The 24,245-nt window shown below is 41.9% G+C and overlaps 1 protein-coding gene across 10 annotated transcripts; it reads left to right on the forward strand.

The window, feature by feature from the left end:
• Positions 1 to 370: 370 nt before the first annotated feature.
• On the forward strand, positions 371 to 22,406 carry pax6b (paired box 6b). Of its 10 annotated transcripts, none has more exons than XM_067487552.1 (14): positions 371 to 554; positions 6,442 to 6,621; positions 9,583 to 9,636; positions 10,596 to 10,619; positions 13,076 to 13,206; positions 13,516 to 13,551; positions 13,637 to 13,852; positions 14,155 to 14,320; positions 17,454 to 17,612; positions 17,907 to 17,989; positions 18,109 to 18,259; positions 18,862 to 18,974; positions 19,209 to 19,350; positions 20,082 to 22,406. In XM_067487552.1, the coding sequence occupies exons 2-14, from the start codon at positions 6,609 to 6,611 to the stop codon at positions 20,165 to 20,167; spliced, it is 1,374 nt and encodes a 457-aa protein (XP_067343653.1). In that variant the 5' UTR covers positions 371 to 554; positions 6,442 to 6,608; the 3' UTR covers positions 20,168 to 22,406. The 10 variants fall into 10 exon arrangements, with proteins under 10 accessions (XP_067343653.1, XP_067343662.1, XP_067343717.1 ...); XM_067487561.1 differs by lacking the exon at positions 371 to 554 and adding an exon at positions 6,096 to 6,236; XM_067487591.1 differs by lacking the exon at positions 371 to 554 and adding an exon at positions 9,244 to 9,317 and having other exon boundaries at positions 6,332 to 6,621.
• Positions 22,407 to 24,245: the final 1,839 nt, after the last annotated feature.

The following is a 24,245-nucleotide window of genomic DNA, read 5'->3' on the forward strand; positions in this document are numbered from 1 at the left end:
AGGAGGCCTGTGGAAAAAGTGCTCGCTGCTCGACAGCAGGACAACACTGTTGTGGCACAACAGGCTGCGTTGTGGATTAAAATAAAACCCAAATGTGCTGAACTACTGTCAAATAAAATGGAATAAAGTAAATTCAAATAAACCCCGACGTGGCTCATGCAGAGCGAGGTTCCAGCTGCCACCGTCTGCACAGAGCAGACACGTTTTCCTGGGACCGTAAACACGCCGGTGTGTCCACATGCAGGCTACCTTGTGCACTTCCCCTTTCTGTGCTCTGTGTCATGTCCAAGGTGTGACGTCGCCCCGTCGCTCCAGCCAATCACTGCCAACTTTGAGGCTGATGCTGAAGGGAAAGTTGCTGGTAAGAGCCGCTGATTTTTTCCCCCCACTCTCATTGACATTTCAACCGCAGGACGGATCCAAAGGTAGATGAGACTTTAACCGGGACCTATAAGTTTCTGTCGCCGTGGCTCGCAGGTGAGATCCACGGTGGGAAGAACGCGAGTTTATTACGCACAGGATACCGATGAGACGCGTCTGTCGCCGTTTATCCGGTGAGTTTGGATACGTTCCCTTTTCAAACTTGTCAATATTGAGAGCCCCCCGATTCTCTCGGTTTTGTGCAAAGTGCGTGCTTCCTCCTGAATCTCGGAGTAGAAACCTTGTGAAACACAAACCTGCAGACTGGTTAAAAAGCCCGATGCTTTGGCAAACTTGGGTTAAATTATTAAGTTTTCTCGTGTTTGTTTGTATGTAGTGTACATGGGACGTAAACCCCACTAAAAGGCTGAATTTGTTTCTCTTATCTCTCTCACTCACTCCTACGCACACACACACACACACACACACACACACACATGCAGAGCGTGTGATTAGCGATCTTCACTGAGGAATTAAGCGCACGTCACTCCGTAAAAAGCGCCTGTTATTGTGAGCTTTTCGCCGGGGGGGAAATTGAAGGCTTGGACCTGTACGGTAAATTGATTGGTGTACGGGGGTCTACTCAGCTCCACTCGGTCCATCCGCGCCGTGGATGTGACGCTGTCCGTCAGAGGACTGTTTTGACTTTGTTGGCTGCAGTTTTAACGCTTCACAATCGCGTAGCAACCTACACGCGAGATTTGCAGTGAGATTAATTTCTTAGGCTTTTATGTTGAGTTCAATAAGTAATTTGCCACTTTGTAAAATAGACCAAAAATAGTGTCAGATATTATAGAAGGCTAAACGTGAATGGGAAATGGCGCGCGCCTTGAGGCTTTTACATAGGTTTTAGTCTATAAAATGATCTGGGCCTAGTAGAGGAGATGGATTTATATTTTTTAATGCACTCTAATGGTTTTTGTACAACTTTTAAAATAAATAAGTTTCTTAATGTGTGTGTGTGTGTGTGTGTGTGTGTGTGTATATATATATATATATATATATATATATATATATATATATATATATATATATATATATATATATATATATATATATATATATATATATATATATATATATATTTTTTTTTTTTTTTTTTTTTTTTTAAAAAACATTTCCTCCTTAAACTAGACCAGGTACAATCACATTTCCAAACCATCTCTGTATCTCAGGTCCTGTCTGTTTGGGCCCATGTGTTCCTCTCTGTCACGCTTGCCGCGCAGCGCCTTGACACCATTAGCCCCGGTGTTTACGCAGCCAACACAAATAATCCTCCATCCCATCTTTGCCACCTATATGACAAAGCTGAACAAGTTAAAGGAAAACTGCATTTGTATTGACGTGTTGCCCAGGAGCTGATTCAGTTGTAAAAACAGCTTCTTTTTTTTTTTTTTTTTTTAGGCATCTGAACATTTTACTTTGATGGAACATGTTCTAGAGCAGAGGGGTTGTGTTTCTTTGGCCTTTATACCAAAAGTTGCAAAATATTTCCTCCATTTCCTCTTGGAGAAGCAGCGTTTATTCATCAAGGTTGTGAAGAAGTTACTTTTCAAGTTCCGGTGAATTGATGTGCAGAGAAATGACTCTGTATTAATTTAGCTTCCGTTCCTGGACGCGGTTCGTGTGCAGCACACTTTAAATTTCACCTATTAATGAAATATCTGCGCAAAAGTTGAACAAGCATATGATTGTTTAATTGCTGCTGATTAAAAACAGAATTACACATTGTACACGTGCAAATAATTTATGCAAATGGACCAACTATTGCCCTTATGAATCAATTTAGAGTGAATGAATGTGACAATCCGAGGCTGCTGGATGAATGGCAGGTGATGTGAACAAAAATGAAGCTCACAAAGTCAGGTCGACATTTGTGGTGATTATTGTGATTAGACATTAAATAACAATTATAGTTTAAATTAAACGTTTAAATTAAAGGTGTAAAAATTAGCTATAAATAACTGGTTTAAATCCCGTCACAGTCACACTCTCTACTGTATTACCTGAAATATTTTGAATAATTAGTTCAAATATATTATTATTATTAATATTTTTAATAATAATAATTTAAAAATATGGAGCCTGTAAATTAATGTTTCCATGAACAACAGTTGGGAAATTTGTAATGTAATATTAGGCAGCAGTTATACACACAAAAATTCATAAACAAAACGAATGTTGTTTTGTATTGAAATAATTACTTACTGCCTTCATTAAAAAAAATATAATAATAATAATAATTAATAATAATAAAATAAAATTTGAAAAAAGCATCCTTTAGTGGGTTATAGGTCAACATGCTCATATTTTCCTTTTTTAAAAATCTCCACTAACCAGCCGGATTTAGCTAAGCCACCTTTTATTTACTATATACAGCCTTGTAACAATATTGTAACATCCTCTAAAACACCTCCCCCCCAGATGTCCTGATAAATAAAAAGTGAGCGAACCATGACCTCCAGTTTGGGAAGGGAAGGGAAAGGGTGGGGGGACATCATCAAGCCAATTGGAAACAGTAGTTTTCACCAGTTTCCCCCCCAAATGAATCATCTCGTAAAGATTTGTATCAGCCTGTAAAGAGTAAACTGTGATCTCAACCAGCAGCGATAAATTAGTTAGGTTGACCCTCCACTACATCCCTGTCCAGAAACAATGCCACTGTTTTTCACTGCAGCTCTCTCCCCTTATGCTTTTCTTTCCTCCATTCTTTCGTTTTTGTATTTAAAAGTTTCTACAGGGGTACAAATACCACATTCCCTCAGGGGAAAATAACGACCAGATTAGGCTTTCTTTTCAGGGCCTGTGACATTAGTTGTTGCTAATCCGAATTGGGCTAATTGCTTTCCCAACATCAGCCTATCTGTGTTTTTGGTTGTTGCTGCTGTTGTTGTTGTTTTTTTCACAAATGTCTACAGCAATCCACAGTAACTCATAAAGGAAATATATTACTTCTGCAGCCTCTTGGCATTTAACCACTGATAGCGCTGTGGGTCTTGGCACACAAGTGAAGGTTGTGGAAAAAAAAAAAATCTCCAGAGAGTGGAGACAACGAATTAGCTCTGGGAGCGGATTTACAGCTTAACCAAAGAAATCAATAACCTAGTGGAGGTATTGTTTCCAAAGAAAACTACTTGACACACTCATCGGGGAATCTGTCTTTCAGCGTAGGCAGGTCGGTGGTGGGAAATTTTGACAGCTGCAGTCTGTGACAAGTGAAGGGCATTAAGATCTGCACCACAAAGGCAGGACACAAATAGAGGAAATGAGCAGGTATTTTAAATACAGGGATTTCAGGGGACTAATTCTAGCATGTGGATAAAATGTTAAAAATGATTAGAAATTGTAGAAGGACTCCTGCGTAGTGAACTGGGGCAGCACTCACACACAACATGCACAGGAACACAAACACTGCAGAAGTTGAGACGCCAATTTGGCCCTGCAGTCCACCACTGTCCTGTCCTTTCAACTGGAATTCATTCGCCCCCAAACGACTGGAAATGTGAAGCTGATTTTCGCATAATAATGCTGAAAACTTCAGCCCCACCTTCAGTGCGTCCTGTCTCTAATTTCTTCTACAGTAAATCATAACCAACACGCGGTGGCCCCTTCACGGCGCAAACTCCTATCGGGCGAAAGGAAGGGGGGGTTGTTTGTGGTCTAATGCATGTCTAATAGGGGGGGTCCTTGACGTGAAAATGTTTTGGACCCCCCTTTCCTTACTTGATATAAGCTGCGACCGTTCACGGTAGGCCTATAAGCTGAGCCACCAGTCTAAGTGAGAAGAAACAATGCAGGAAGGAGAAACAGATGAATGTGCTCGTTTAGTTTACGGCTTGTTTGATGGAGGAGTATTGGCCAAAGTGTTGTTCCTCACCGCGGGACCCTCGGTGACAGTTTGAGCCGGTCCTCTCAGCTCATTATCTCGCCGGCCCACTGAGGGCCCCATTCAGGCCGGGCAGTCCCTCTGTTTTTTTTTTTTTTCCTCTCCCCTTCTCTCGTCCCCCTCCTCTCTCTCTCTCTCTCTCTCTCTCTCTCTCTCTCTCTCTCTCTCTCTCTCTCTCTCTCTCTCTCTCTCTCTCTCTCTCTCTCTCTCTCTCTCTCTCTCTCTCTCTCTCTCTCTCTCTCTCTCTCTCTGGCAGCGTCGTTTGTCTACTCATTGAACCCATAGTCAGGAATGCGATGGTTGTTAGGGAGCCCTCTTTCACCTACCAAGTGTTTTATTGATGAGCTCTGACTTCTCCTAGTTTTTCACGTGTCAAAGAAAGTCAAGTGTAGGCCTCCATGACTTCATTTCATGGCCTCCCATCCTAAAAAAGCAATTTCTCTCCCCTCCCCCTGCTCATGTCTGTCCCTCTCTCCTCTCTCCCTCTCTGCCCTTTCATGCGCCCCCTTTTCTGCTTTAGTTTGGCTTCCACATCCATACAAGCCTCATTCTCTTCCCTTCGGTTCTGCTCCTTTTGGAGTAAGCGACGGGGCTCCTCAGTGCAGAGACTGGTGCTGCCCAAAGCTCCGGGTGTATGCTCAAACACGGGCGCAGAGGGGTTGCTTTTGGGTGCGTTGAGGTGTGCGTTAATAGCCAGTCATTTAACCAGTGCGTTTTGTGTGGCCATGGCTACACAGTCATTTGCTTTACTTTATTTACGCGTGCTATTTGCTGTCAGGTCGCAGGAGTGACGTCGCCGCGCCTCGCAAATGTGTCCATAAAAAGCAGCCGAGCTTGCCTAAAGGCTGCGCTCTTTACGCATGGTGTTCTTGTTGACAGGAGGGGTAAGGCCATTCAGGGGAAGGTGATACCCGAAAGAATCAACAAAAGCACGTGGTGGACGTTTCTGGTTGTTTTCAGTGAGGAGGGGCTGTGCCACTTTCTAATGGAAAAGATTTTTAATGAACGTGCTCCTATTTATTAAACCTTTGCAGTTAAACTTTTCCCAACTCTGCTGAACTGTGTACACAGCAGGTCTATTCCAACAGATGCTTCCTATTAAACATATATAATCCAGAATGTTTAAGTTGTTAAATTAGGATACGTTCTGTGGACATTTTGTGCTTTGTAAAAGTGTCAACTGTCAACGATGTCAACGATAAATCTGTCAACGATGATCTTCTGTGGGTCTGCACTGGACACGTGGATGAAGAACCATAAAAAGTAAAAACTAATCGGAGGTGACAGTACAATAGTTTGGGTGTTGGGCAGCATTATTATATGCGTCTCTATAACATTAATCGCATCTGTAGTGCCTCGGCTGTTTCATAAAAGGCACGCTGCAGCTCTTTGTAATTTTAATTCGGTGTTACGAGCTCCAGCATTCACGTGCCCGCTGCTAGTCCTCCCCCCCCTCCCCATTTGCAGCGCTAGCTAGCCCCAGGTTGGAGCTGAACATGCCTAAGATTCCCTGCGCGGACCCAATTCAGCCTGGAAGAATAAAGCTTTCCGTCCAATGGGCATTTCCTAGGCAGTTGCTCTGCAATAGGGCAATATTCAGCAAGTGAGCGCGGGGCATTTGCATGCGTGGGCTGATTAGTGGGTTGGGAAGACGAGACTCTCCCTCTCTCTCTCTCTCTCTGTCTCTCTCTCTCTTTCTCTCTTTCTCTCTGTCTCTCTCCCTCTCTCTCTCTTTCTCTCTCTCTCGCCGTGGCTCGGCCCCGTTTCCCGCTTTGGCTGTGATGCAGGGGGAAGTGTTTATATGCGGGATGATGACAGAGGTCGGGTCGCGCTAATGGGCCAGTGAAGTGCGGCGGAGGGAGGCGAGGCGCACACAGCAGACCAGGAAACACATACATTAATACACTTGTTCCATCACCAATCGGCATAGGTGTGTTCATTCTCTTACCCCCACCTCCTTCTAACCACCACCACCCTGCCTCCCTCCCTCCTCTTTCTCTCTCTCTCTCCCTCTCTTCCCCACTCTCTCTCTTTCAGACTCTCTCATTCGCTCTCTCACACGCCAGCGCACATCCTCGCCAAACTCCGTGCGTCCTGACATCTGAGTTCACTGTCAATCTCTGTCTCCTTCGCAGGGATATCCCCTCCGTCTTCGCCGAAGACCACTGGAAACTAATTTTTCCTCTACTAAACTCCACGAGAGAGACTGATCTGGTCGACTTTTTTTTTTTTTTCTCTTTCTGTGGTGTGGAGAACTGGGCTGTAGCCTATAGTTTGCCAAGGACTTTGACAGCGACGCAGGATGCCCCAAAAAGGTGAGATCCCGACTAAAACTTTATTGTGTATTATGGTCCATTATCTATTATATAGTACATTTCACAAATTATTATTATTATTTTTATTATTAATATTATGATTATGATTACTGGTTATTCTCGGCACTAGGTTGAGGTTCAGTGGTGAGGCTGTGGGTGTTTTCTCGTTTGGACTGTGCAGCCTTGTTTTCTGACTTGACTCTTATATGGTGCGAACAGCCTTTAGCGTTTCTGTCTGTTTTATCTGCTCGTTGGTCTTGTTGTTGTTGTTGTTGTTGTTGTTGTGTTTACGGATAGCTTACCGCTTATTTATGACAGCAAAGAGTAAAAAGTCACGTTGGGCCAGGACAGTGATCATCGTGGAGAATGGGGCGCAATGACCCGTTGAGGAAAGGTGTCAGATTGATTCATGCAGGCGAGTCAGCAGAGCGCCTTCTTAAAAAAAAAAAAAAAAAAAAGCTTGAGGAGGAGGCCCGCGTTAGTGTGTTTGTGTGTTTTTGCGTGTCAGAAAAAACACAACTTTACTCCTTTTTGTTTTTAAGCCTTATTTGTTTAAACCGGGTTTAATGACTTATACCCTTTTACGATGTGTTGTACTGTAAAAATAGACAGGTACCCTCAGGACGATCCGGACCAGCCTATAGTGGTGAAAGAAAATAAAACAGAATAATAATAATAATTTAAATATGAAAAAAAAAATATGGAAACATACTGCTGCTGCATTTTAGCTACTTTTGTTAAAGGCATATTAGAAAAATGTAAAAAAAATACACATGTTTACTGCTTTGTGCAATTTTATTTTGTGATTTAAAAAAAATTATTCTGCATAACGCCAACAAATTGCATTAAAATCTAAATACACAGGCCCATAGCTCAGTGTGTTAAAATGCACTTCACTGTTGATAATCTGAGCTCAGACTGAACCTGTTGGCTTCACGCATCCACTCAAAGTATTCTGTAATAACAATTTGCTATAAACTCCTCCTAATCTATATATTTCCTCTGTTGGCCTCTAAAACCTGCAGCATTGTAGCCAAGGCCTAACATGAACTATTTGTGCATATGAATGTTAGAGACCGCAGGATCCAGCGGCCAGGAAAAAAAAAAACCCGGCATGTTGAATTAGGACATTGTTGTTACGGATTACTAAAGGGAAAAGAAATGCAGATTAGATTGTAGTTAACCTCGGGAACAACAGCGTTTGAGCTTTCGACCTTAAATAAATGATTAACCACTTGGACTTTACAAGGCTGCTACTAAGTGCAGGGCACTTTTCGGCTGCTTTGGCTTAATTGGCCTTGTTTTTTCAATTAATGTTTTTTTTTTTTTAAAGTCAACACAATGACATTAGACCAATGCTACTAATAAAAATAAATGATATCCTAATTATTCGGTGTTGTTTGGGTGCTTTTCGGTTATGCTAAACAGGCTAACTCAGGCTATGTGGGCCAGTGTGAAGGAATCTGGGTTTGATTAATGACCGAGCAGCCTATTTGTTAAAACATGAAAGAAAGCTACAATCCAAACGCAAAGACGGCCCTGTGTGCATCTCTCAAACTGGAGCTGAACTAAACACAGTCTGTTACACGTCGGTATTTTGGCCATTTTGCTCTGCACACAACACAACTTTGCATGGAGGGAGAAAATGAAAACTTCAGACTTCTCCCTCCCTGGCCCCCTTTTTATCTGTTCTCCCATTCAATAGTTCCTTTAATGCATTTGTCTTTTCCAATTGAGCGCCCCGCTGCGCTGTTGTGTCTTTAAACCCGCTTTACAACCCGCACCAGTAGCACAAAAAATAACCAGCAAATATTTATAACAAGAAATTGCTTTTTTGAAAAATTCTTTAAAAAACACAAAACAAAAACAAAACAAAAAAAAGAAAGAAAGAAAGAAAGAAAGAAAAGGGAAAAGCAGGGCAAACAAAACAAAAACCTACATTCATGCACTAACGGCACCCGGGTCACGGTCGTGTGTGTGTGTGTGTGTGTGTGTGTGTGAATGGTCGCGGAGGGGGAGGATGCATGCCTCCGGCTCTTTGTATTAATCTGAACTTGTTGGTGTGTTTAGTGGGGAAGCTGTGTGTTTCTAGTCGCAGAGGCCGAGTTTTCGCCCCGGGTTTGAGGTATATGGAGGCAGAAAAAAAAAGGGTGGTGGGGGGGTGCACATTGTTGGGAGTCCAGCAGGCTTTTATACACCAACTTTGTACCCCCTCCTGCTCTGGACTTTTGCAGCGCAGTGAAGCGAGCTAGACAACGTGTGTCACTTGTACAGTTTCCACGATGGGCTCTACAAGAGGAGGGATATCAGGTTTTTTAAAAAAACAACACAGGAGCCTCTCGGCGAGACGATGAGGGCTGATTTCTTATAGGAACCAAAACCACCAGGACCAAATGCGCTCTGAAACGGTCACAGGCGCAGTCTCACGGCTGTTAGTTTGAATTTAGTTGAGGCCCAGCAGAGATGTTTAAATTACGTTGTCCCGCGTCAATTGTAATTTCTGTGCTTGGCAGCAGCGGTGAGGTTAATTGTAAATGTAGGGCACAAATGAAGATGCAGTAGGTGTAAGTACACCAGTGTAGCTGTGGCTGTGCTAATGTGTTGTTTTGCTTTGTCCTATAGGGAGACATTAAGTAGTGAAAACGGCAGATGATTGACTAAATTGTTATAGAGTGGACAGTCAACTCTGTTTCCAGGCAAGTTTAATTAAAATACATACATACACTGAGGATGTTAAAATTCAAGATGCATCTTTAATGTTTAAGAACAGAACCGCAAAAATAAATAAATACATTAAGAATTAAACACGTAAATAAATAAATCGAACGAGTTAAGAAACTTTATTCATTTTAATTAAATGTTGCAAATATTTTGACAGTAAAAAGAATAAAAAAAAACCCATCTGTACAGCAGGTTTATGATTTTGATGCTAACCAGCTATTTTCTCCTTGTGATGCTTAGAATACCACAACCAAGCCACGTGGGAGTCTGGCGTAGCCTCAATGATGCAGAACAGTAAGTTTTTATTTTTCTATATACATATATATATGTATTTGTTTTTATTTATTTATTTATTTAGTTCTTCAACTTGTGATTGCATCCGCAAGTTTTAATGTGGTTGCATGGAAGCAACACCCACTGACATTATGCACTGCTTATTACAACGCAGTAACTTTAATAACACTTGCAAAAAAATGTTTTTAAAGCAGAACAAAAAAGAGGAAATTTGTGTGCAGCCACAAATTTGCATGCCTTTGAGCGGCAGGGTGGCGAATATTATCAGTTATTTTATAGTCGATTCATTGCCGTTAATTTATTTTATTATTGTTTTATTTTTATTGTTTTTGGGGAATGGTAGGTAGGCAACTTATTACTTATTACCGAACAAGTTAATCACACGTCGTCCTGCTCCAGAGAGTGAGAGAGGCGAGAGAGACGGAGAATAGAAGGGGGTTGGGTTGAGAGGGAGATTTTTGTTTCTGCTTGAGTTGGTATTAAATAATTGCACAGCCGTCTGCATTAGCGTTAGAGCTGGCTGCCAGGCTGCATACAAGATTAGCTGCGTTAGAGAAGAGCCCTGCATGAAACATGAGGAATAGCAATAATGCCTTATGTAAATGAGTCCATATTCTTTACGGGGCAGACAGCATGAACTAGAAAGAAACTGTTCGTTTTATAACCGCAGGCCTCGCAGTTAGGTGCAGGCTCAACTCACAGCGGAAAGACAAATATTAACAACCATATTGTCGTGGGTGCCAATCAAAAACATGGTAGATGAAGTTGCTTATAGGCTTCTCTCTTTTTCTCTTTTTTTTTTTTTTTTTGTTAATGTGTGTGTGTGTGTGTGTGTGTGTGTACGTGCGTGCGTGCGTGTGCGTAAAGTGGCCCATGAGTTGAATATTTGTTTATACCTGGTGTGTGTTGCAACCAAAAAGGATAAACATGAAACATTTTCTCTCTTGCTGCTGGACAAGAGGTGTATGACATCTGTGATGAAGGTGTGTGGAATAATTTTATTATATTATTCTCCATATACCTTGATGACGTCTGTGCTGTAATCTGTGCGCATTAATCCAAATGTGTTTGACTTCACTGTTGGACCACATGGCAGCTGGCTTGTTTGCTGTGCACAGGTGGGATTCATATGAAAACACGCATAAAGTGGCCTGTGGTGGAAAACCAAAAATGGAGTCTCATTGTATAGGTCTTAGCGCTCGGATTTAATTTACTGTTTTCAGTGTGTGTTTAATTTTTGCTTGCCACCTATCCATTATAGAGATGATGGGGCCTTATCAAAGCTGTGTACAATACCCGGTGCTCCTGCTTTGCTGCCGATTGATGTTAATGGGATGCTCCCCTGGCTTGGCGTGTGATGTCTGGTGCGAATTGCCGAGGAGATATCATTGGGCCCGGCCCTTTGGGTTGTCTAAAGGTCGCGACGGCCTCGGTGGCTTTTGTGCTAATAACTCCTGGGTGTATATGGTGGGGAGCGTCCAAATTGACACCATATGTTTTCCTATTAGTCGACTTGCAATAGAATACAAGGCGCATAATCAGCGCCAGCGGGCGAGATCGACTCTGGGCACTTGAGGGAATTGTGTCATGATTAAGACTTAACCTTAAGAGAGTTTGATTTTTATGTGATGTCCTCATCCGACGGTTTTATCGATCCGGAGGATTTATATGATAGGTATAAATCCGAGGTGATGGAGCAGCTCCGGAGAGCGCGCAGAGCGGGGCCGCTTGATGCGAGCAGGCCAATTTCTGCGCAAGAAGTCAATTAATTCCAGTTAATCCTGGAATTACCAAAGAGCAGGAGGGATGATAATGGATTTACTATGAGTCAGATTCACGCTGAAAGATTATTGCACGTTGCAGCCAAAAGGGATGTGTTACCCGGTTAAACAGGTTTATTTCACTCAGGCATAAACAGGCGTTTTTGATCATTTATATAAAATGAAAAAAAAAAGTGCAGCTTAAAACAGAGTTCCGTGGCTTATTCCACAGTAAAGACGCCTACTGATTGCACACAACAGGACCGCAGTGGCTGTGAGCATTTGTTGTCAAATACAAACAAGGGGGGAGGAGGAGGGGGGGGGAGAAAAAACTGCATGTCACTTTTAATATGTTAAGAATCCAGGCGCGCCCTCGTTTCTGTGGCCGCGCGTAGCCCCTGGCCACCTTAAAACGAAGTCTCCCTCCGAGGGTAAACGAGTAGCGTCCAATTTTGTCTGAGTGATATCCAAATGCAGACAGAAAGGGTCGTTTTATCATGCTACTATTTGTCGTGACGATGCGATTTTCAAAAGCAGAGCGGTGTCATAAAGTGACATGCCTGCCACAAGTGCTCCAACTGATCTTTTCAATTAGCCTCCCATGCATGATCCGAGGCGACTTCCGCCTATTTCCAGAAATTAAGCTCAAACTTGACGTGCAGCTAGCTTTATTTTAAAGACAAATGTCAGGCAGGCTCATCATATTTTCCCCCTCTTCTATATTTGGAGCTTATTTATTGGTAAGGAGCCTCTGCTCCCGGAGTCAATGTACCGGGCGGCAGCGCAGGGGAAGGGAGCGGAGAAACAGAGAGCAGCTCGGGCACTCCGGGGAGTCGGCTCTCCCATTTGGCTTCAGGTTTGGGGGCTTATTCTGTGCTTTGCATGGATACAATAGAGCAAGTTAGGGATAATATGCAAAAAAAATGTCTTTTTAAAACAACAACAAATCCTAAATATTTCAGTTTTACACTGACAATGCTATGCGTTGCCTGTGTTATTCGTGCGTAATTTTTGCGCGTTTTGAAGGGCTCTCTTTAGAAAGGATTTGCCGATTTAACGTCACTTTCCAAAAAGCTGTGTTTGTGAATGAGAGCTAATTTGACACATTATTTCAGGTGTAGCCTTTTTATGTGACTGTCGATGCTGCTGGTTGTTATTACTGAGAACACTTTATGAGTGAGGTGCTGGTGTCGGTGGTGCGCAGCTGCTGTAGACGAGGGGATGGATAACGGTGCGAATGCTTTAATGCCCACGTTTTCCGTTTTGATAAAAGGTTGGTTGTGTGTCCTCGGGACATTTACTTGCAATGAAAAAAGAAAATACATACTGAGTTGTTTTGGTTCCGTTTTTTTTTTTGTGCTGCTTTTGTTCAATCCATGCTTTGAATGTGTGTGCGCAATGTTGGTCTTCAGTGGGGATTGGACCGAGCGGTGTCTTTTTAAAAAATATTGTTTTGTCAGAGTGATTTGAGACACTTAAAAAAAAAAAACCCACATCAGCCTTAATGTGTGAAGTTACTCTATGTATCTCTATCTTCAACTTCCGTCTTTAACTCGGTTTACCTGAAAGCTTGAACCATTCTCCTCATCACTAAAACTAAATTTAGTTTCATCACAAATGTTTTTAATCCGTCTTCTAATGTGATGTGGTGACCGCGATGCTTTTGTCTCCACATATAGGTCACAGTGGCGTAAACCAGCTTGGTGGTGTGTTTGTTAATGGTAGACCGCTGCCGGATTCCACCAGGCAGAAAATAGTTGAACTTGCTCACAGCGGTGCTCGACCCTGCGACATCTCCAGGATACTCCAGGTGACAATCGCACTCCTTTTTACTTTGCGCAGAAAACAGGTGTATAGAGACGTTGTTTGCAACGCATACAAACGACAGAATATGAAATACATAACGGTAGGATTTTCACAATAAGTCTATGTGTAAATGGAGCACTTTATTTATGTCTGCTATATAAGTAAAAGTAATATTTACTAGTTGAATTATTCCGCTTACTGGAAATGCAATAAGGCTGATAAAAAGTACAGTTATCTGCCTGCTATTAGGAAGAATAAAGCTATTGTAAGAAATGCCTAATATACAATTCAAGGCATATTTTTTTGTTTATAGACCCATGATGAAGTCCAAGTGCTGGACAGTGAAAAGGTGATAATTATTTACCGCCATCTTAGAAATTCAATTCATAGTCGTAAATAATGTATGTGAATTGTGTCTTTTGTTTTCCATCCAGGTGTCCAACGGCTGCGTGAGCAAGATCTTGGGCAGATATTATGAAACCGGCTCCATAAGACCGAGAGCAATAGGCGGCAGTAAGCCCAGGGTCGCCACTCCAGAGGTGGTCGCGAAAATCGCGCAGTACAAGCGGGAGTGTCCGTCTATCTTCGCGTGGGAGATCCGTGACAGACTTCTGTCGGAGGGGATCTGCACCAACGACAACATACCCAGTGTAAGTGTGTTGACTGTTAGTTATGTGCATGATTTAATTTGCCACATGACATGACTTTTTTTCTCATGCAGTGGAGGAAAAGGAGATGGGCACCCAACCATTCCGTCTTATTAAATGCACTGACTTCATACGTGATCACACAGACACATAGTGAAATGAACTCTTTCCTTTGCACATTTATTTTTGAAGAAAAGCTGTGTGTGTGTGTGTGTGTTTCATATCTGTGCTAGTCCTGCACAGAAATGAGCAGCGCTCCGTCCAATCCCAGTCCTTATATTTATCATATGCAATTTGTCATTCAGGTGTCATCGATAAACAGAGTCCTCCGCAACCTGGCTAGTGAAAAGCAACAGATGGGCGCAGATGGCATGTATGACAAGCTGAGAATGCTCAACGGTCAGACAGGAACTTGGGGGACCCGGCCCGGCTGGTACCCCGGAACATCAGTGCCAGGGCAACCCAACCAAGGTGAGCATCATTATCACACAGTGGCAATAAAGACACCTTGGCGCATGCTCGGTTGGGAGGTACCAAAGCTGGACTTGGATTTGGGCTCTGGTGCTCTGCAAAGTTTGTTTTCAGTCACTGTTTGACTCCTGCTTGAAGGCAGCTGCATTAAGAATAATGAGAACTCAAGAGATCACAACATATTGTCATGGGTGAATATGGTTGCTTTTACAGCTGACTATTCCAGTGGTTCCGGTCCACGGCTCTGTTTGCAGGAAGGTATTGTGTTGGCATGCTTTGATGCCCTGAACAAGACCCCCAATTAAGACCAGTCGATTAGAGGAAGCCCCAGGCCATGCATGCAGTCTGAATGCCTCCACTGTCCCAGACGTGGATGTGCGTGACAGCGGCTTGTCCTTTCAGCAGAGGTGTCCATCCAACAGCCTGCATTTTTCTGTCCTCCTGATGGGGAGGCAGAGCCAGGGAGCTGTGTGCGGAGATATTAGTACAAAGGAATGTTTTCGTTCACACGCAACGATTGGTTATGGGAACGGTCCGCACTACGTGTAATTGCTCATTAGAGAGGGCTTTGTCTCTCATTATGGCAACATGCAGGAGTGTGGAGATGGTGAGACTGCTGTGGAAATGTTCCACTTCAGAGGGCTCCCTGTCATCTGCTCAGGCCCTCTAAGAACAAACGCCACCTTTTTACAGTTACTTCGCTCCTTAAATATTCAATCCGTAACATAAATGAAGCACAGTGGTTTTGTGGGCACCGGAGACGGGAAGTGCAGGTGCTGGAATTCAGTTAGTGGCAAATCATAATTTGCATGGGTTTGATTAGGACACGTGGACAGTTATCAACAAGCAATAAAACAGAAAGGATTCTAACGTAATAGGTGATTATAATTGAAATTATTATTATTATTATTACTATTATTATTAGTTTGGAGTTGGTGGTCAACACATTAAGTCAATTAATAGTTAATAGTTCTAATAGTTAATAGTTATAATAATAATAATAATAGTTCTAATACTAATAATAAGTTAATGTTGTTGGGTTGATGCTTTTTGATTCTATAAGCGGCCTACTTGGATAAAACACTTCTCTCAGGGGAATGAAAATATGTTTTCCATCCGACAGCCGGACAGGCTGATATAATGGCTCCACTGAGAGTGACAGGGCCCCAGAAGAAGACAACTCTATCCCCAAAGGAGAACGACTAAAACTCCGCACCGATTCTTTCTTTTATCTCTTTCTCTTTCTCACTCGCTGGCTATATGGCTCTAAATCCCGTCTATAGGATTTAGTCTCTCACTTTCTCTTTCAGTTCTAAGCGGTTTCTCAAGAGTGTTTTGATCCGGTCTCAGCAGCTGAAAGGTGCCGCAATTGGTTCGGTATCTTTCTCTCTCTCTCCCTCTTTTTGCTGCTTTTCCGCCTCACTGGTTGAGACATCGTGATACTAAAGAATGAGTTTATTTCCCAGCGCTTTTATAAAGAAAACAAATCCCATCCTAGCGTCAGTGGGTCTGGCAGACGGATAATAGCTGCACATTCACTCCTTTTTATGGATTATCCGGAGTGAAGAAACAAATAGCGTGGATACAAACTATTGGCCTATAGAAGAATACTTTTGTCTTTTTTGCAGCAAGTGAAATTGTCAAGAAACATGTCGCATCAGGTTTTCTCCAGTGAACCGAGAATATCTCATGCAGACACCCTAAATATGTTTTAAGGCCCATGGCGAGCTGGCCAATGTTCCCTGAGCGGAATCACGAGAAAAACGTGCAGCCTGCTCGCATTCACGTGATTTAAAAATGAAAATAAAATAATTAAACCACCAAGTCTCATGTACATGACCAGTAGAGTTTGGCAAATTCAGCTCGTAGCCAACACCCTGTTTTCAATATGCGGGTGCGCGTTGGAACTCGTTTGCTTTATTTAGAGGCCACACGGGAGCTGGGTGCATGGCTTCACAGGCCGCCCTGCACCTGCAGCCACCTTTTGTCCGTGAGCAAGGCACCAGTCCCTCCAGTGGGGTTAGAAACCTTAAAACAATCCGCGTACGAAAGCAAAAAATGGTTCGACCCATGGCTGCAGGCAGACATAACCAAGATATTATATAAACCACCCTCCATCAACGCACCCCCTGCTTAATTTCGCATTAACTTCTCGGTGTGATAATGATGTCCAACAACAAGACAGACATTAGTCGATAAGCCTCGCCCTGCAACTGAAGGGGCCTTTGGGCCCACCGCGGACAAGCAGGAGCAGTGAATAGATTGGCCTTATTTTGGTTGTTCAGGGGGTTGCATGCTCTCTCCTCACTCATTTGTTTCCAATTGAAGACAGAAATCCTGACTGGCGTATAGCTGGCCGGGGGACGTGATTAATGATGGTAGTGGATAAGGGTTAACACACTGGACTCAAAGCTCTGTTGACTGGGATCCTCGTGCGCACAATGCCAAAGTACTATAGCCTGTGCGCCTCCAGAGAGAGAGGATCCTTTTGTCATCTCCTCCAATAGCCCCCCTCCCATATATTACACCCACCGAGGGCTCACTGCTCGTCCCTGGCTGTGTCCATAGTTTAATGGTTTCCCTTACTCCTGGAGGCATTGTATCATTCTGAAAAGCGTCTTCTTCTATTCAAAAGTTGGTGGTCACCTCAATGGCTATACCAACGCCCATATGGGAACGACCATTGAGGCATTGCTCTGCCCTAAAAAGGGGGCTAGAGGGTTTGGGGTTTTAATACATTTCATAGGCTCTGAAAAGAGGCTCGCCACATCTTGTCACATTTCTCTTAACCTTTTGAGAACACACGCCTTTGTGATAAGTACCCAGAGCCTTTCCCTGGCCAGCCTGTTTTTCCCACAATATTTTATAAACAGTTTAACTGCAAAGCTTTTATTTATTTATTTATTTTGATATTGTTCCCTTTCACGCACGCAGGCGGTCGTCTGTAATCTGGAAACATTAGGGAGAAATTGCAATAATTCCTCTGATTTTTAATGAACTCATGATAGCGCCTTTAATTAATGATGTCGCACCGGCGGTCTGTACAATTAGCTGAAGGCCCGAGAATTAATTATTCAATTAGCTTAATTGAATGTATATTTTCATTATGTGCCTCTTTTTTTTTCTTCTTCAGATGGCTGCCAACAACAAGACGGAGCAGGAGAAAACACAAATTCCATCAGCTCAAACGGAGAGGATTCAGAGGAGACACAGATGCGACTGCAGCTCAAGAGGAAACTCCAGAGAAATCGCACCTCCTTCACACAGGAGCAAATTGAAGCACTGGAAAAAGGTCAAATAGTGAATGATTTATACATTTACACCCGCAAATCCTAATTGAAAAAATAGCTGTTTTACAAAATGTAATTTTTTTTTGTCAAAAAAATAAATAGAGCCCTGAAACTGTGATTTCGGGCTGCTGCATTTTAATTAAACATTTTATTAAACCGAATGTATAATGTGCGTAATTATTAAGTTATTATTAAAAAATGTTTTACTTTCAACTAATGGCCTTTCCAAAATCCAATTACCCTCGACCTTATTTATTGCATATTTACTAACACTTTTGCCATTTCTTGCGTTACAGAATTTGAAAGAACCCATTATCCAGATGTTTTTGCGCGGGAGAGACTAGCAGCGAAAATCGACCTGCCCGAAGCAAGAATACAAGTGAGTTTTTTTTTTTTTTTTTTTTTTTTTTTTTGTACACCAGATCTGTAAAAGTTTAAACACATGAACAAACATGAATTATTGTATCAATCACTAACATGGCGCCCTTTTCCTGGCAGGTATGGTTTTCAAACAGAAGAGCAAAGTGGAGGCGAGAGGAGAAGCTGCGGAACCAGCGTCGTCAGGCCAACAACTCCTCCAGTCACATTCCCATCAGCAGCAGCTTCAGCACCAGCGTCTACCAGGCCATCCCACAGCCCACTACACCGGGTAGGTCCGCCACACCTGGCGCACACTCTACAACATACGATGCAAATTGAAACTTGACAATAAAACGTCATTTATCAAGTACTGTGTGGCACAAATGCTGCGAAGCCACACATCAATTAATTAGTCATATTATTACTGCAGTAATGGGAGTAACACAGTCTAACTACGCGTGAGCTCATGTGAGACAGGATCCATGTGAAATGTTACTAAATATTATTACGTGACAGCCCGCAGATTTAATATAACTGCAGAAAACAGGCCTCCGTGGCTGTGCGCTCGAGTTCACATGGAGATGCAGCGGTGGTTTCCTTTTGCTGGATGGTTGAGCAAAACTTCTCAGCTGACTCTCTGCGTAATTACCGAATCAGACACGAGGGCACACCGGCAGAGCTGAAGCTCATGCTCACAAGTCAATCACCTGAGACGCACACTGTACAGTATCTGTCCGGGCCTATCAGCCTGTCAAATAAGGCGTCACCTCACGCACGCACGCACTACTTGACGCTAATGAGGAGATCTCTCACGCTGGAGGACTGCGTGTGATTTCGTGTGATTTTTAAACACTTTATTTTATTTATTTTTTTCAACATTTTCATCCACAGTGTCTTTCACCTCTGGGTCAATGCTGGGTAGACCTGACTCTGCACTCACAAACACCTACAGTGCGCTGCCCCCCATGCCCAGCTTCACCATGGCAAACAATCTACCTATGCAAGTAAGAATCTTGGTCAATACAGTTTAATTTGATGTAGTATTGCAGGATGATTGATATGATCGTAAGAGTGGAATCAAACAAACCATGGGTGATTTCTTTTGTTCTTCGTGCCCAAACAAACACCTTCCATCCTATATTTAAATAAAGAATCATTTTCTGACGGAATAAAATTTCTCAATAAAATCAAATCTTATGGTTGGCTAAGCTAATGTAACATTCTCTCCCCATCTATAGCCCAGCCAGACCTCCTCTTATTCCTGCATGCTGCCTACCAGTCCGCCTGTGAATGGGCGGAGCTACGAAACATACACGCCCCCTCATATGCAGGCACATATGAACAGCCAATCAATGACCACTTCTGGTACCACCTCAACAGGTAGGCAGAAAAGTTCATTGTTTACCAATATGCTTGGGAATCAAACAGTGCACTCTTTTTTTACAAACATCTGCCACCTTTCCTGTAATGAGGCGGTACTGCATAGCCATTTTAGATTCACGATCTATCGAAGTAACTTTCCTCTTCCTCTCTGTCTATATGAGAAACATCATGGCTTAAACATTCGCCAGTCAATATTTCACATTTCATATCTTTTTCCTTCTGCAGTTGCATGAACGAAGCTCATTTCATAGCCGCTCTATGCCATCATGTCAATCCCTCCATCCCTCCCTCTACTCCAGCCCATAGTTTAGTTCCACCCCATTAGGATGCTGTTACTGACAGCCATATATACTGGTTATAGTCATGAAGAGTTAATCATGCATAACCACATTTCCTCTGTGCTAAATTGCTAATTAATTTGATTCATTTGCTGTTGTACTCTCTGTTTAAATGCCATTGCCAAAGCCTCAATTTATCGAGCTTGCAAGCATTTTACTGAGCAACCATGTGCAGAGCTTTGTGACTCGTTACAGCTCCACTTGCTCATCTACCTATTTGCAAGCATTTAAAGCACAATGCTCTGTGCTATAAGGCCAACTGATGTTAGCTGTCACACTAGCTGTGCATGGTGCATCCACTCATGTAATTTAGCATGTTGGGTATTGGGTCTTTTTTTTGTTTTGTTTTCCTTTACTGACATCTTTTTTTTTCTTTTTTTGTCTCTGCAGGACTCATCTCTCCTGGAGTGTCTGTCCCTGTCCAAGTCCCAGGGAGCGAGCCTGACATGTCTCAGTACTGGTCAAGACTACAGTAGAGAGAAGAGCTACTTCACCCTGTAACCACCCACTCCACCGTCGCCCTCCGGCAGTGCTCCTAACACATACACGGCACAGGAGAGTAGAGAAGGCGAGGGTTGAGAAGAAGCAAAGGACAGGCGATGAGAGGAGGAAGGAAAGAAAGAAAGAAAGAGAGGGGGACTCTGGGAGAGCCTTGGGAAGTCTGGGCTTTGTTTTTCCAGTGGGACTGCGTGCTGTTCTGTAGCTCTAGGCACATTCAAACGAGGACTTGGAATCGAGAACAACGACGGAAAGACTGGAAAAGAAAGGACCTCTGTAAAGTGCCCGGTGTTAAATTTTTATGGAACAAAAACTTATCTGTTTTTTTTTTTTTTTCTATTTCCAACTTCAGTCATTGTTTCCTTTTTTTCTCTGGTGTGTTAGTAATGGCCATTTGTATGTTAATAGGAAAAACCAAGATCAAGTACTGATAGATGGACTGCTAGAAAACCATGTTGGTCGTTTGTTTGAGAGAGGAGAACTTGAGAGATTCTGCCATGACTATCTTTTAATCTGCTTATATCGAGACTTTCTACCAGCCTTTGCATGGTCTCTGGACGCTGTTGCATATCATTAAAGACGAAAAGCTGGAGGGAAGACTCTTACTATGTGAAAAAAAATATATATTTATTGGTCTTACTTCTGACAAATGGATATTTAGCAGAGGAAGCTTAAACTCGATCCATCCACTGAGACTGTGGTCTTGACTCATCTGACATGGGCCTGCCTTTACTGGGCTATTAGACACGGATCACTATCAACAGCTCAAAGTGGTGCGACATGCAACACGACTTGGACCTCCTGCTTCGGTGGTTGGATTGACTCTAGATTACCACGAAGAATATTAAATGTGGAGAACAGGTGTTTTTTTTTTTCTTCAAAAAAAAAAAAAGAAAAACTAAACTAAAAAACCTGTAGTCTGTAAATGGTAGACTGCGTCTTCGATATAATCCAGTTTGTTTATGTCAAAATGTAAAGTACTTGTCTTCCCTAGAAATCTTCCAAAAAGATTTCTCCAATAAAGGTTGATTTCATTTATATCCCCAAGAATATTCTTTAAATGTTCCATGCATCATGAAATACATTTCTTTAGGGTCAGGTACAAATTGTCTCCTAGGTATAGTTGTATTATAGTGTCCTATGGTCAAAAAAAAAAAAAATTTGTGCGACTAGAAATATTTAATTCCTATAATTATGATTAAACATTGCTTGACAGAGTTTTAAACTTAAGTGTTTGGCAGTTGTTTACAAGTACATATCAGATTTAATCATTGTTGATTGTAAAACAGACCAAAGCCTTTGTATTTCATCTAGTACACAATGTTTTTTTTTTTTTTTTTTAAATATTAGTCTTGTGTTGCAACATTTTGTAAACACATTCTGTTTAATTACATTGGCTTCGAGTTTGTAAGACTGCAGCTGAACCCTGCAGTCCTTATTTATAATTGAAGACCATGGGAGGGTTTTTCTAGCATTATCTGTCATGCTCTTTTGAGTTTTTGCATTTTTATTTCGGTGTGTACGTAGAACATGGACACATACTGGGTTTACGTCTGAGCAATGCTTCTGAGATAAAAACGTCTACACGCTGTCTCTTAAATATTTCAATTTAATTTTATTTAAAATGGAGCTTTCTAAATGTATTTTGTGAAAACTATAAAACATTTTGTACAGTAAAATTGTGTCTTAAACAAAGCATTTCTGCCTGTTCAATGCTGTGTCTAATACTGTCGGTCTTTTACGGAGCAAGTGGAGCCACTTCTTAATTTCAACAAACTTTTGTAAATCGAATGCTGCCTAATACCAACACAATGGCTTGTAGTACACATACAGCACTTCCAATTCCCACCAAAGAAAGGTGTCCAAAATAACAAACCACTCTTGATGTATGGGGCTGAACCAGGTTGACACAGACCACACAGCACAACACCACCACACAATGAGGAAGGTCAAGCAATTTACCATCGCTGGCTCTTGTTTTAGCAGAGTTACGATGGTATAGAGAAAAAATAAAACCAATGGGGAAGAGGAGGAAGCTCAAAAGAGAGAGAGAGAGAAAAAAACGTGGAATAAAGCAGTCAGTGCCTAGAGCGAGGCAGAGGAGCGATTGTGTGGCGGAGTGAGTTATTTTGCTTCACTTGCTTCCTCAGTAGGGGGGTGGTGTGTGTGTGTGTGTGTGTTTGATGGAGTGTGTGAGAGAGAGTGAGTGTGAGAGAGCACTGAAAAAGGAAAGGATGTCCAGGAGAGAGTGAGGTCAGGTAACATTTACGCAGCATGTAAGCACACCAAACAGCTTGTTGAATTGATTAACTGAATTTTCATCTCACTCTATATTTAATTGTCCAATCTAAAACTTTGATGATTGGAGGTTAATCAAAATTTTTTTTAAGAACATTTCTTCTCAGGGTAATGCAATTTCAATTTCCACTTTATCCAGTTTATTGCACAGATGAAGGAATACTGTTCTGAGAGCACAGGGAGGAGAAGAGATAACAAACTCCACTGCGAGGAGACAGAGGAGGGGCATTAATAATTACGCAGAGAGGGAGAAATTCAAAATGCAAGAAAGAATGCAATTAGTGAAGTCTAAATAATACACAGCTTTGGTATAAAAAGGTTTAAATATAATTCCAGCTCTGAAGAAAGTCAGGCAACATAAGTTTCTTTAAAAGTTCCTGAGAACTTTGTACTCTGAGAGTGTCTCCTAATGAGACAGCGAACAGAATCTGATACTCGCTTATTAAAGCATTTTAATTCTTTGATGTGTGCAGTCTGCTATATGCGGAGATTAATTCATATTCCTCTAAACTACAGGGATTCAATAACTAACTGTGCAGTTTGCAAACTGTAGTTGAGATGTATGATATGTCTCAAAGTTAGGTCTGCTTTGTCAAACCGACTAATCATAAATGTGGGACAAAAATGCACTGTTGTGTATTGGACAACAGCTATGGCTCTGGTGAGGAATCGATAGGACACAAGCTGCAGTTGTTAAAGGACGTCAGAATAAAAGCATAATTTTTACACTTTTGTGTGTGTAAGGCTATTTGCAAGGTTGAATAACCTTTATAATACGTCAACACAACTAAATAAGCATCATATGTAGGACTGACCCCCAGCTTTAAATGTTGTAATAAAACTCAAAACATATCAACATTAGAAATGTATAGTGAGAGTGAGAAAATGGTTTGAATGATGAGAAAAACAAGGATGGAAAGTGACCAAAAACATAAATAAACACAATGTACTGGTTCTTATTGTGGATGATCTTAAGGGCCACATGTGATCATTTTTGTAAACTAATGAGAAGGAGATATTGTGTTCAGAAGCTGAAATTACTAGAGGTTTTGCAGTTACTTATTCATACTTATCACACAAGCACGTGTGGCTAATATTGACATGCGGCATTGTCTAACCACGCACAAATGTGCATATATATTAATCTTGAGAAGTAACAGTGCATATATAAGGTACATATGTAACATATTAAAACTCAATGCTGGGTCAGATGTGAGCACTGAGGTTGGAATCAAATCATTAAATTGTAAATTAACTCATACCGGATCTAAAATTGCGACAACTCTCGCTCTCCATCTAACGCACACACGTGAAACTCTAATAGAAGTTTGCTGATGGTTTTAAAACTACTAACTGAACTCAGTAAACAAAATGTGAATCAGCCCCATGGTGACAAGGAGACACGTTAAAGAAGATAACGGACACACTGTAGTATGGCAAAATAAACAAATGCCAAAATAAATTTGTTTTGTTTTAATCTACCTTAAAAGTATATCCTGAATATGTCAGGTCTCCAGAAACAATTACATGGGAAGAGTTTTATCGTGACAACATAAGTTTTTATTCACCTGTATAAGTGACCTGTGTATGTCATATCTCTCTCATACGCCCACTATAAGAGCACTCCATTCATGCATGAAACTGTCAGGTAACACTACCCTTTCCCAACACACGTTGCAAATGGTTACCAATACTGCCAGTTCTTACAGGCGAAAATATTCATCCTGGCAACCGCAGTAGACTGAGGAAAACAAAAAT

This window comes from Channa argus, chromosome 2 (assembly GCF_033026475.1).
Source record: "Channa argus isolate prfri chromosome 2, Channa argus male v1.0, whole genome shotgun sequence".
Lineage (NCBI taxonomy): Eukaryota > Metazoa > Chordata > Actinopteri > Anabantiformes > Channidae > Channa > Channa argus.

What these genes read in the sequence shown, in the direction of transcription:
- pax6b (XM_067487552.1), top strand. An exon ending in CCCACAGCCCACTACACCGG is followed by an intron (nt 18,260 to 18,861) that starts GTAGGTCCGCCA and finishes TTTCATCCACAG; the next exon opens with TGTCTTTCACCTCTGGGTCA. An exon ending in CAAACAATCTACCTATGCAA is followed by an intron (nt 18,975 to 19,208) that starts GTAAGAATCTTG and finishes CCCCATCTATAG; the next exon opens with CCCAGCCAGACCTCCTCTTA.